We start from the raw sequence: 14,798 nt of genomic DNA, 5'->3' as shown, positions 1-14,798 counted from the left end.
ATATATAATCGATCACCAAACTGCGAATTTATAGGGGTGTGGCCAGTTACTATTCACCATGCGATCGCATGGTTTTGTAACTGCCAGGCCATGCGATCGCATGGCCTACTTTTCCAGCTCACATGAGCTTGTTTGCATCTTGCCGACGGTTTATAGATATATATATAATATATAAATAATTTTAAGAATTATTTAAATATTATATTATATTTATGTGCATAGTTGACTCGTAATTTTTAATCCGTTGCGTCTAGCGTTGAGAGTTGACTCTGGTCCCGGTTCTGGATTTTCAAACGTCCTTGCGTACAATTTAATATCTTGTACTTTGCGTTTTGCGTCTTGTACTCTTGTAATTTTGAGACGTTTATTATCAATAATTTGAACCACTTTGATTGTACTTTGTACTTTTGAGCTTTTTGGTCGTTTGCGTCTTCAATTCGTCGAATCTGTCTTTTGTCTTCACCTTTTATTATTTAAACAAATATCACTTGTAAATAGAACAATTGCAACTAAAAGCTTCTCTTTCTTGAGGGATAATGCTATGAAATATATGTTCATTTTTAGCATTATCAATCTCCTATCATTCCGGGACATCCATAGGATATGATAAAACAACATCGAAGTACTAAAGCATCCGCTACAATAGATGGGGTTCGTTAGGCCCAATAGATCTATCTTTAGGATTCGCGTCAATTAGTAGACTGGTTTACTAATTCTTAGGTTACCAAGTAAAAGGGGCATATTTGGCTTCGATCATTCAGCCATATAATGTAGTTTCGATTACTTGTGTCTATTTCGTAAAACATTTATAAAAGCAGCGCATGTATTCTCAGCCCAAAAATATATATTGCAAAAGCATTTAAAAAGGGAGCAAATGAAACTCACCTAATGTATTTTGTAGTAAAAATACATATGACTATATTGAACAATGCAGGGTTGGCCTCGAATTCACGAACCTATATTGATTGTATATCTATTAAAACATATAATCATAATCGAACAAATTTATATACATATATATATTATTATATTTAATAGTTTATATGTTTTATTTATTAATTAAGTATAATTAATTTATGTATACCTTAGATGAATAATTAATATTTATTATAAACATATTAATATAGTTATGTTATATGTATTAAATATGTTTTTATGTAACTAATATTTATTTGATAAAATTATATTAATAATAAATAAAGAGTTGTATTTCTATAATAATAATAATAGTAATTACTTATTAATGATAGTAATTATGGTCATGTTAGTAATAATGTTAATAATAATGATAATAATAATAATAATGATAACTTCAATAAAAATGATAATTTTAATAAAAATATTAATTTTAATGATAATACTAATTTTAAATAAAAATGCTATATTTAAAATAATAATACTTTTAATAATAATGATAGTAATAATAATACTGATAATAATAATAACTATAATAATAACAATTTACTACTACTGATAGTAACTTTGATAATAATACTTTCTTATATACATTTAAAAACCAAAATCTTAAGTTTAATCCTAGTTCGATTATACCTGCATTGCAACCGTGAAATAAACATATTAACTTTATATTCATATCCATAGTTTATTTATAGTAATTATAGCCATAATCATGAATATTATCATATCGTTAACCATATTTTTAATTACTTCATAGTACTTTTCATATATATTTTCATACTTGAAACTATACTTATAATTATGTCGTTTATTATCATTAAACTTTTGATCCACAAACATAATCATAATAACATGAATTTAATGTCAATTTCATAACATTAATAATAATAATAACTATAACTAATAATAATAATAACAACAATAATAATATTAACTAATAATAATAAGGTAGTAATAATAATAATAGTTTTGGTAATGAATTATACCTTCCAAAGCTTTTCTAAAAAAAATAATGCTCCAAACTGGGCTCGAACCCACAACCTCTAGCACAATCACATACATCCTTAACCATTACTCCAATTCGTGTTTCATGATATATTATACTCCTAGAATATATTTAACCCGTTTTGAATAACCATCATCTCCTTCACCAAATCGGCCAAAACTCAACCAATCAATAACTACGAGTAATAAGTTTAATTTTTGGACTTGCAAACGAAATATAATCAACCTTTAATGATTATTGAGTTAATTAAAAATGAAAATATAAAAAATAAAGAGTTTAAATCACTCCTGCTGCCGTCTCTATTTAATAGGAAGAACAAAAAATTGATTCCCCTTTTGAGAACGTTTTGGACGAAGATTATAACACGAAATACTTTACAAATCAACCCTAGAAACTTTTGGAATCGTCAATTAAACTTAAAATATCCATACGAACTTGAATTTGATCAATGTTCAAACGTTTGACTTTTTGAAACAAACCTTTGACTTAAAAATTCGAACTCGATATCAAGAATTGGAATTTGAAACGTCACAGATAGTTTGAGTGTGAGATTCCTAACACGTTTACATTATTACATTTTTCAATATGATTCGAATTCAATTTTTGGCTGTAAAGTTGAAAAACAGAGATATTTGGTTCAGTGTTTTTAGCTTGAGTCTTTAATAATGAATTGCATTTTTAAGTTATATAGAATGTATGAGTACACTGGATGTAAGAACAGTAATTAATCATTTTGTTTGTATTGAGTGAATTTGAACGTGTAAAAACCTTTAGACAAGATCAAATAAATCGAAAAATTTTTGAATAAGATCAAAATAAGAGGAATTGTGACATTTAACTTATTTTGGATTATGTCAGGGATTGAATCCTTGATTTGTACCGGATGATAGACTGAAAACGATATTTAATACAGTAGGATTGTGATGTAAACAGCTTTTGATTCCAATTCTATATATATAATCTTTTATATATTTGATTAATATAAATATTAATTCTATTAATAATAAAATAAAAATACAGAAATATTATTAATAATAATAGCATATTAATTCGGATAATAATTATCATAATAATATTTAGGATAATAATACTAATAGTTATAATAATGTTTGTAATATTATCTTTAATAATACTATTAATAAATTGTATTATTTTTATAGTAATAATTATATTAATAATATTGATAAAGATAATAATAATAATGAATAATCATAATACTTAAAATTATAATTTTACTACTTATTATAGTATAATAGTGATACTAACAATGATAATCAATAATAACAATCATAATATTTATAATTCTTAATAATAATTATACTAATAATATTTATAATACTACTACATAATAATAACAATTATAATAACGGATAATATTTAAATTAAAATTATAATATATACATAAAACTAATATTGATATTGATATTATTATTGTATTAATAATTAAGAAATAATTGTGCCGTTGGTCCCTCGGTTTTACCCCAAAAAGTAAACAGCGTCCCTCGAGTTTTTTTTTGGCTTTCAGAATCCCTCTATTATCACTCTTTGTGTTTACGCGTCCCTCCGTCAGTCGGACGTCAAAGTTGGACGTTAAGTGCCATCACGTGCATGAAACGTGATGGCTATTTTGGTCATTTTGCAGTTAATACTTGATTAAACCGGTTTGAAAAGGTTGGTACCGGCATTTAATTAACACACTCACATCTCATCCTCTCATTTTACAAAACCCTAAATCGATCGATATATCGATTGAAGCAATGTCTTGGCAGATTCGCACACCTGATACCGATCCTAAGTCCATCAATGACATATACGGTATGTGTTTCTATACTTGAATTTTTTTTTTATTTTGCAGATTTAGAACCCTAGAATCTAATTTAGCCTAATTTTAAATTTACAAAATTAAATGCAGATTGTTACCCTGATGTGTTCACAGTTATCTTACATCATGGTGGTAGTCTAATGAAAAAAGGTAGTGAACTAGTTTACAGTGGAGAAACAACCTACGTTGATTGTTTTGATGTAGACAAGTTTAAATTTTATCAATTTAATCAAGTATTAACAGAGTTGGGTTATGATCCTCAAGAACCTGTAGTATTGAGGTATCTGCAACCGAATACAGAGATGAATGTTGGGTTACATCTGTTAGATAATGATGAAGATGGTTTTATTATGCTTACTTACATGGATAGTGATAATACTAGGGAGTTTAATGTCTATGTTGAGCATCTAAATAAAACTTGGAAGAGGGTACTTATTCAAGATATTGATGAGAATGTTAGTGAAGGTAATGCAGGTAGTGAAGCTAGTGAAGGTAGTGAAGATGGTGATTATATTGAAACAGATGAGGAAAATCGAATTGATGATGATGATGTAGACATGAGAGACTTCACCTTCAACATTGATAAAGATATTGAGTTTATGGGTAATGGTTTTAAGGTTTTCAACACAGATGTTGTAGAAAATGAGGATGATCATGAGCTAGAAGAATTGAATAATGATGGGTTTGAGAGTTATGATTCTGAAAGTGATGAAGAAGCTATAAGGAAGAAGAAAATTCGTGGGATTAGAGCACATGTGGAATCAAATGCAGAGATTGGAAAGACCTTTTTTTATCTTGGGCAAAAGTTTGAAACAAAAGCTGAGGTTAAGGAAGCAGTTCATTTACATGCTATTGAAACAAGAAGGAAGCTTGTGTTTGTTAAAAATGATAAAAAAAAGGATTAGAGTTCGATGTGAAGGGCTTGTTACTAAACCAGGAGTGGCTAACCCAGTAGATGCTGATGGGGATAGTCAAGAGTGCAATAAAGAAATGGTTGGTCATAAGTGTGGTGAGGGGACCAGCAGAGTAAAAAGAATTGGTAAAAAGGGAGTTTAGGTGGGAAAAGTAAAGACAAACGTTTAAAGGGTAAAGACAAACAATTCAAGGGGGATTCCAATTAATGTGATAAGGGGGAATCTTGTGCACCTGCAAAAAGGGAGTGGGTGAAAAGAAAATTGATTATTAAATGTGACTTTGTCTTATTGATATCCAAACAACCAGATTGCCATGAAGGGGGGGTGAAAACCTACAAACCCCATCACACTTGCAAACAATCCAGAAAGCTACCATTCTGCACTTACAAATTCTTATCAACCAAGGTGTTGCCCAAATTAGCCACAAATCCCAAAATACCTATTAAAGTTGTTAAGGCTTTTTTGGAAACAGATCTGAAACTTGTTATCTCTGAATATAAAGCATATCATGCTTTAAAAATTGCAACTAAGGTAATGCAAGGGGACTATCAATCACGGTATGGGAAACTTAGAGATTACATCTTAGAACTGCAGAGGTCTAATCCTGGTACAACTGTGAAACTTGATGTGGAACCTGGTAACCTTAAATCTAAAACTAGGGTTTTCAAAAGAATTTATGTATGTCTGGGAGCACTCAAGAAAGGATTCAAGGCAATTGGTAGAGATTTGTTGGGATTAGATGGTTGTTTCATGAAAGAACCTGCAAAAGGTTGTATTTTAACTGCTGTTGGTGTTGATTCCAACAATGCCATTTATCCTGTAGCATATGCCATTGTAGACCTAGAATGTGGAGCTTCTTGGACTTGGTTTTTAAAATGTTTGGGTGAAGATCTTGATTTGTGCAGCAACTCTAACTTTACATTCATATCAGACAGACAAAAGGCATTGTTTGTTTATATTCATACCTATTTATTCATTCATATCTAATTAATTGTTATTAGGGTTTGGTTAATGTTATTTTGATTAATTTATGTTATTAGGGTTTGGTACATGCTGTAGAGAATTTGTTTCCATGTGCTGAGCACAGACATTGTTTAAGGCATATTCATGGCAATATGAAAGGTTCATTTAGAGGAGTGGCATATAAAAATCACTTGTGGAGGTGTGCCACTGTGACAACTGTACCTGAGTTTGAACATGCAATGAACTAGTTAAAAGAATTTGATAATGTTGCTTATGTTTGGTTAAGTGATATCCCTCCTCATCAATGGGCAAGGAGTCACTTCACTTGGAGGGCTGTTTCTGATGTTTTACTTAGCAATATGTGTGAGGTTTTTAATAGATGGCTTATTGATGCAAGAGACAAACCCATTGTCACAGCTCTAGAGTACATTAGAGAGTATTGTATGAAAAGGATTGTGAATGTTATCAAGAAAAAGTCAAAGTGTGATGGTGATAGTGCTCCAAATGAACATATATTTAGTAGCAATATCCTTCCAATATGTAAAGTTTCAGTTTCAATTGTTCTATTTTCAAGTAATATTCGTTTAAATAAATAAGTGCGAAGACAAAAGGCGAAAATGAAGATTTGAAGACGCAAACATCCAAAAAGCTCAAATGTACAAGATACAATCCAAGTGGTTCAATTTATTGGTAAGAAACGTCTAAAAATAACAAGAGTACAAGTTGCGGAACGCAAAGTACAAGATATTAAATTATACGAAAGGACCTTCGAAAATCCGGAACCGGGACCTGAGCCAACTATCAACGCCCGACGCAACGGACTAAAAATTATGAGTCAACTATGCACAAGAATATAATATAATATTTAAATAATTATATAAATTATTTATATATTATATATATTTATTAAATTACGTCGACAAAGCTAGGATCCAAAATATTGTGAGCTGGATTTCGGACCTCCGCACTCGCGGAGCTGTGAAGGCTTAAAACCTCCACGATCGCGGAGCACACCAGGATCAAAATTTCCTATAAAAGGCACGAGCTTGCTGCCGAGTTCAAGACACCAAAAAATCAATCTCTCTCTCTGATATATATATATATATATATATATATATATATATAATATAAATTAGTTTAGTTTTATATTAGATTAGTTTAGTTAATGTAATGGTTAATTACGGGTTTTGAAGTCGAAGTTCTGTCCGTGTAACACTACGCGATAAATAATCAATGTAAGCTATGTTCTCCTTTTTAATTTAATGTCTCGTAGCTAAGTTATTATTATTATGCTTATTTAAAGCCGAAGTAATCATGATGTTGGGCTAATTACTAAAATTGGGTAATTGGGCTTGTACCATAATTGGGGTTTAGACAAAAGAACGACACTTGTGGAAATTAGACTATGGGCTATTAATGGGCTTTATATTTGTTTAACTAAATGATAGTTTGTTAATTTAATATGAAGATTTAAAATTGGACGTACCTATAAATAACCACATACACTCGATCGAACAAGATGGCGGGATATTTATATGTACGAATAATCGTTCATTTAACCGGACACGGGAATGAATTAATAGTCTATAGAATTATTAAAACAGAGGTGGAATTATGTACAAGGACACTTGGCGTAATTGTTAACAAAGTATTAAACCTTGGATTACACGCAGTCGATATCCTGGTGTAATTATTAAACAAAGTATTAAAACTTTGTTACAGTTTAAGTCCCCAATTAGTTGGAATATTTGACTTCGGATATAAGGATAATTTGACGAGGACAATCGCACTTTATATTTATGACTGATGGACTGTTATGGACAAAAACCAGACGGGCATATTAAATAATCCAGGACAAAGAACAATTAACCCATGGGAATAAACTAAAAATCAACACGTCAAACATCATGATTACAGAAGTTTAAATAAGCATAATATATTTTATTTCATATTTCCTCGTACTTTTATTTATTGTCATTTTAATTATTGTTATTTATTTTATATTGTTAGTTAAATATCGTCATTTACTTTACGCTTCGCTTAAAATATAAAATCGACAAACCGGTCATTAAACTGTAAACCTCCTTATTATATATTATTATATATATTTTGTACAAATATAGTTATTTAAAATATAGTGTAAAATAAGTCGTCTCCCTGTGGAACGAACCGGACTTACTAAAAACTATACTACTCGATGATTAGGTACACTGCCTATAGTGTTGTAGCAAGGTTTAGGTATATCCCATCTGTAAATAAATAATTAAAACTTGTGTAATTTGTAACGTATTTCGCAGTAAAAAATAATAGTATTTCCGTACCCCCACGCTACAATATCAGATGGCCCTTTAAGTATTGGAGCTGCTAAAATTTTTGAAAAAATCAAATCTGAAGCTAACAAGTGCATTGTTTTATGGGGAGGAAACCAAAAATACCAAGTTAGTGGACCAGCAATCAATGGACAACCAGCTGAGCAGTTTGTTGTTGATATGGAGACCAGAACTTGTGCCTGTAGAAAGTGGGAGTTAACTGGCATACCATGCAAACATGCAGTTGAAGTCAACTGGAATATGGTTGAAAATGGTTTTGAAGTTGGTGATCCAGAAACTTGGGTTCATTCTGTGTATCAGTTAACTACTTGGAACAATACCTATCAGTTTACAATTGAGCCTTTGAATGGCAGGCATTTATGGCCAAAATCTGGTGATTTGTACACACTTATGGCTCCAAAAAAGATTTCCACTCCTGGAAGACCTAAGAAAAAAAGAAGGATGTCTGCAAATGAAGTTGATGAGATTGGTGAAGGAGGAAAACTGCCAACACAAGGTAGCAGTTATTTAACTTTTACAATTTTTTCCTATTTACTTAGTTTAAATTTCTTAGCATGGTTGTTTTCCTATGTAACTATCAGGTAAGATGAAGAAGTGTGGATCATGTGGAGAGTACGGACATAATAAGAGAGGTTGTCCTAAAGGAAAAGGGGATGCATCTACTAGTGGTGGTGGAAGTGTGAATAAGAAGGAAAAGGCTGCAGCAGTTGGGAAGAAGAAGAAATAGATAATTCTGTTGGATCTTTTGTTATGGTTGTGAATTTGAACAATTCTACCTGTGTTTTGGTACTATTGTAATGGTGTGATGAGTAAACTAATTGTCTTTTGGTACTTGGATCTTTTGTTTAGTGTTTATGTAATGGTAGTAAACTAATTGTCTTATGTTCACTATGTAATGGTTGTTTTAATTTGACATTTCAAGTTGTTTCCATTGTTATTTGATGGTACATGTTCAAATCAGGTTAAAGACAATTGCAATTGCATTTTTGGATAACAAAAACTGAATAGGGAAGCAAATTGCAATTGCATTTTGGTACCTGTGTTGCATTACATCAACAATTGTATATGTTTACATTCTACAAACACATCTTGATCAAATAACCTTTCATTTCATTCATTACTTCAACATCCATACACTGATTTCATTTACATATAGCCACAATAAAACTAAACCTTCCAAAACATACCAAACACATGCTAAACCAAAAGCTTCCAAAACATACCAAGGACATACTAAAACAAAAGCTTCCAAAACACTACATTGTAGATCAATTACTAAAGTAATACATAGCAAGCACACACCAACTAAAAATGCACATTAACTTCCAAGTCCTAGAATTTCTTTCTTCATTACCAAGTCGTTCATACACTACATCTATCACTGGATTCGAAGGATCGTACCATGCAAAGAATGTGTAACTACCCCTCTGCAACATATATAATCCATCAAAATTAATTATACAAATTAGGGACGAATTTAGGGTTTTTGATAATTACCTGTGATGCACAACAATAGAATCGATGACCAGGGTTAGCATCTGTTCCTGAAATGCGAACAACAGCTGGACGACCACACCAGCGTTCCATCTCGATCGAACGATTTGTGAATGTTTTTTTTAGGGTTTTTAATTGCAATTGATTTGGGGATGTTGATCATCGATGGAGGGAACCCATTTAATTTATAAGCGAACGTGCCATCTGTTTAAACTGTAAAATGACCAAAATAGCCATCACGTTTCATGCACGTGATGGCACTTAACGTCCAACTTTGACATATGACTGACGAAGGGACGCGTAAACACAAAGAGTGATAATAGAGGGATTCTGAAAGACAAAAAAAAACTCGAGGGACGCTGTTTGCTTTTTGGGTAAAACCGAGGGACCAACGGCACAATTATTTCAATAATTAATAATGAAAGTTATTATGACAACTATATTCTTAACTTGTATTATATATTATTAATTATGTAATATTTAATATTTAATAATCATATATAATATGATAACCTTTATTTAATATTTTTATATATATTACAATATACATATAATAATAATTATTCATAGAAATCATATATATTTATATATAGATTCATTTTAAATTTACACTTAATTATTTTATATCCTATTTTACATATTTAATTCTATTATTTATTTATAATTTCAAATTATTATATATACATACATTTATACATATACATATTTATTTACAAATAATTGTTCGTGAATCGTTGGAAACAGTCAAAGGGTAATTGAATACATGAACACAGTTCAAAATTTTTGAGACTTCTACATTACAGACTTTGTTTATCATATCGAAATCATATAAAGATTAAGTTTAAATTTAGTCGGAAATTCCCGGGTCGTCACATCGGTTACCAGGTGTTCACCATATGAATGATTTTTATCTCTATGCAGTTTATGCGAAATGCCTAATATGAAATGGATTTTTAATTCGCGAGTTGCGCGTGTTTTTATGTACTCGGGTTACGTGTACAATTAAATATCTGAAATCTTGTGGTCTATTAAAATGTTGAAAATGAATGATTATGTTAAACTAATGTACTCACCAACCTTTTGGTTGACACTTGAAAACATGTTTATTCTCAGGTATTAAAGAAATCTTCCGCTGTGCATTAGCTCATTTTAAGGATATTACTTGGAGTCATTCATGGCATATTTCGAATGATGTTGCATTCGATTAGTTGAGTTCATCAAGATTATTAATAAGTAAATGACAGATTAGGTTGGATATTATGAAATGGTATGCATGGCGACAACTTTCGATGTAAAGAAAGTTAGTCTTTTAAAAACGAATGCAATGTTTGTAAAATGTATCATATAGAGGTCAAATACCTCACGATGTAATCATATGTTATTGTATTCATTCTTATAGATTAGGACGGGTCTTTACATGTGGTATCAGAGCAGTGGTCTTAGCGAACCAGGTCTTGCATTTGTGTGTCTAACGGATAGTTATTAAGATCCATTAGTGAGTCTGGACTTCGACCTTAGCTGCATGTTAAAAAGTTTTGCTTATCATTTTTGTCAGAAATTACCTACGTATCATTCATAGTCTAGACACATCTTATTGCATTGATTGCATGAATAGTTGATATCGGCTAAAAAGTCACGTTTTCACCCCAGTATTAAGGCCCAAAAACAACAAAGATTCGAACTTTATCGGAAAAATACCCACTTCGTCGGTTAGAATTGAAGAACAAGTAATTACAAAGGCAGTGCAAAAAGAATCAAGAGAATCGGAGCTTAAACGAAGATTCTAGAGCGAAAACAGTGAAAGACAAGAAATCAAGTTACGATCCAGTGAATCAAGGCTGACCAGCATAAAAAATGGCCTGCCATACGGCCTGCCAGTATGGAAATGGCTTGCCAAATACGGGCCACCAAACGGCCTGCCATAAGGCTTGCCAGCCGTATTTTGGCAAATTCCTAGTCTATTTAAAGGGTCTTTGTCATTCATTCCAACACAAACTTCAATTCACTTCTTTATCTCTCCTGTACAATATTAGTCATACTCTCAAGGCCTTCAACTCCGTACGGGAAACCCAGTACCCGGAGAAGAACGTTAAAGATTGTATTAGGAGCGGTCTGGAGTCTTGAAGTTATCACTTTTGTATTCAGAACTCGTTTAATCTACTGGTACTTCTATCCTTTATCTTATATAATGTTTTATGATATTGTTGCCATGATTAGCGAGTAGTTATCTTTAGTGTATGCTATGATGTAAGTAGTTATAATGCCAAAATAATATTATGGTCTGTGTATGTTGTTGAAATGCTTTCCGATTATGCTTTAAACTCAATCGCTTTTCCAACTAATAGAACGTAGTTATAGGATCTGTTATTGGGAAGTCGCGAACCCTGATTCAGAGTACACTATCTGTGTCACCCCTTGGTAAGAGAAGTCTATCGGATACAACGTAAGATCGACTGAGAAACACCGGTTGTAGTAAGTCTATCAAGCTCTGGATTCCGACTGAGGACTCTTTCGTAGTGAAATATCTAACTAGACCCTTAGTACATTGTTAGTCCTAGATCATGCTAGTGTAGTCACCAAGCATATAAACTTCGTACGTGCACGCTGAAGCACAGCGGTTGTTGTAAGCTGTACCTCTGCTAAGTAAGGCCATGGAACCAGGTTAGTATTGACCAGTACACTGCACCATAACGCGGTCTCAAGCATTGCACCCCGCTTGAGGGATTCTCAGTTAATTAAGGAACTATTTGTTTAGACACATAAAGGATTGGACCGTTAGGATAACCGAACGTGTTCATAGAAGTCAGCGTGACTTGGACATGGTGTTCTTTAAGGTTGAACTCTTTTTAATGGCCTAACTATCTTTTACCAATCATTAACGAAAGCATTGAAACGCATCACGTCTCTCGGATATGGTAAACCATGTATTCTATTATGCTTAAGAAAGTTTAGACCATTTCGGAATGTTAATACGTCACCCAACCAAGTCGCTCAATTGGATGAGCCGTCTGAACGTGTATGCCTGTAGTAAGACTGCACGGGCGTCAGGGGTAAGGGATGTTGCTGTCTATTCAGAATCTTCAAGCCTAATGCAGTACCCAGTGACATGTCTTATGACAGGGGCGTTTAGGACCAGTGTAATGAATACAAGGCCTCTGCCTATTCATGAGCCAGCATTCCATAATCTCGGCAGAATAACTGATGAAGTCATAGTATGCACTCACTTTAACTTTATCTGAATAACGAATTTTATCGCATTTACTTTATCTGTCTTATAAATTAGAAAATCCCAAAATAAATATTCACTACTCCCTAACTATCTTAGGCTTAAATATAGGTTCGATTCTACTGATATCTCAAAAATATGACTCTAGGTCATACTTCCCTTACTTATGAGGAGTAATAAGATTTAGGCCCCGCTAAATATAAATTTAAAACAGTACCTTCGTCCCACGAGTGGCTGATCCTGGCGTGCAGCGGCCTGACGACACCGCGCGAATAAAAACCGTCTGTTTCGACCATATCACGGGAGGATACAAGTTTTTGGTGCCGCTGCCGGGGAACTGGTATCACGCAATACTGCTCTCTATCAAACTTATTCACAAGCATTTAGTGGTGTCTAAGAAAGACAATTATACATAGACTTGGTTATTGGATTTTCCGAACAGTCGCCAATTATATTGGGACCAAAAGGATCCTGCCTCTCCGTAGTCGGCCTGGCCACTTGGTTTGTTGAATAGTTCATGCGGAGCTCTGTTACCGAAATACCAGGGAATCAGTAGCAAGAACCAAAAACATATTTCACTGTAGGATAGTGAGTTAATTAAATTAGATTACCTTAGATTACTTTAGACTACCCTAGATTAAATTAGATTAGATTACATTAGACTTAGATTACCTTAGAATAGTTTAGCTTACTTTAGATTACTTTATAATTTAGTTTATTTGCAAAAAATTAAAAACAAAAAGGCATACCTAGTGTATGACCCAAACCTGATCTAGACCAGGGTCGTTGTTATTCGTACCTGATCCAGACGCAATAATCTCTAAAGCACGCAAGGAAGCACGAATCAGAAATTGAATGGCGTTACATGTTACTTTAGCAGAAAATACCAAACCCTCGATTGAAGGTCGAGGAGGACCAATCAGATTTCCAGAGATTCAAGGACACTCGTTCGAGTTAAAACATCACATCATCCAACTTATTCAGAATAGTTGTCAGTTTAATGGATTATCGAATGACGATCCTAATTCTCACCTTGATAAATTCATATCTCTTTCGAACCCCTACAAATAGCCAGGGATAGGACAAGATATAGTCCGGCTATACTTGTTCCCCTATTCTCTCACTCATCATGCTCAAACTTGGTTCGAAGGATTGGAAAAATATTCCATCACGTCATGGACGGAGATGGCTACTAAATTCCTAACCAAATATTTCCCTCCTTCTAAACAAACTAAACTGAAGAATGACATCATTAACTTCAAACAAAGTTATGATGAATCTCTTTACACTACATGGGAGCGATTCAAAACCCTGCTGAAGAAATGCCCTAATCACCAGCTAGAACGGTCAGCCCAAATCTGTACCTTCTACAATGGTCTTACGGTAAATCATAGGACAACGATCGATGCAGCCGCTCAAGGGAATCTGATGAACTAAACCGCGGACGAAGCATGGGAATTGCTCGAGAACATGACAATGCATCATCATTACCGGAACAGTGGTGAAACAACTTCATCATCTGCCCCACTCTCTGCACTTAACAATCAAACGGAGGCCATCAAATCCCTCACGGATAAGATGGAATCTCTTGCTAAACAACTCTGAGAACTGAAGACGCAGCCACATCAGGTTAACCAAGCTCATGCTTGTGTTAATTGTACCAACCTGCAACCTACTGAAGAATATCAAGTTGAGTACGAAAACCCTGACGGTTCAGTCTGTTACGTCCAATACCCAGCTCGTCCACCAAATCCTGGATTCAATTAACCACCTAGGGTTAATCAATTTCAGCGAAGCAATCAACCTTTTCGCTATATCTATCCACCTTATCCAGCCCAACAATCTCAATTAACCAACGATCAACCACTTCTACTCACTAGTCCCCCAGTTGAGGAAAATTCCCCTACCGCCCAGATTACAAAAGCAACTAACCCCACTCTCAGAGCTGATGATCAGTTAACTCAGTTCATTCAAGGGCAACAATAGTTAAATTAGAGAACTGCAACCAGACAAGATCAGACAGAGATACTAATGAGAAATCAATTGGCTCTGCTCAAAAGTTTGGAAACACGGCTCGAACAGTTATCACAACGCCTTGAAACCCGACCGCATGGAAGATTGCCAA

General features: G+C 33.2%; 1 protein-coding gene across 1 annotated transcript; it reads left to right on the top strand.

Annotated features, from left to right (window-relative positions):
* The first annotated feature begins 4,736 nt into the window (after nucleotides 1-4,736).
* Nucleotides 4,737-8,680, top strand: LOC139854376 (uncharacterized). The gene is made up of 6 exons (XM_071843683.1): nucleotides 4,737-4,785; nucleotides 5,133-5,602; nucleotides 5,701-5,822; nucleotides 5,910-6,112; nucleotides 7,934-8,449; nucleotides 8,535-8,680. Exons 1-6 carry the CDS (start codon nucleotides 4,737-4,739, stop codon nucleotides 8,678-8,680), a joined length of 1,506 nt encoding a protein of 501 aa, XP_071699784.1.
* Nucleotides 8,681-14,798: the final 6,118 nt, after the last annotated feature.

This window comes from Rutidosis leptorrhynchoides, chromosome 6 (assembly GCF_046630445.1).
Source record: "Rutidosis leptorrhynchoides isolate AG116_Rl617_1_P2 chromosome 6, CSIRO_AGI_Rlap_v1, whole genome shotgun sequence".
NCBI classification, from domain to species: Eukaryota; Viridiplantae; Streptophyta; class Magnoliopsida; order Asterales; family Asteraceae; genus Rutidosis; species Rutidosis leptorrhynchoides.
The sequence above is the reverse complement of the archived record's forward strand: the minus strand, read 5'-3'. Positions and strand labels throughout refer to the sequence as shown.

Excerpts from the sequence above, each read along its gene's own strand:
- LOC139854376 (XM_071843683.1), top strand. The coding sequence starts at position 4,737 with ATGGTTGGTCATAAGTGTGGTGAGGGGACCAGCAGAGTAAAAAGAATT. Across the intron at positions 4,786-5,132 it reads CAGCAGAGTAAAAAGAATTG|ATCTGAAACTTGTTATCTCT; the intron begins GTAAAAAGGGAG and ends TTTTGGAAACAG. Across the intron at positions 8,450-8,534 it reads AGGAAAACTGCCAACACAAG|GTAAGATGAAGAAGTGTGGA; the intron begins GTAGCAGTTATT and ends TGTAACTATCAG.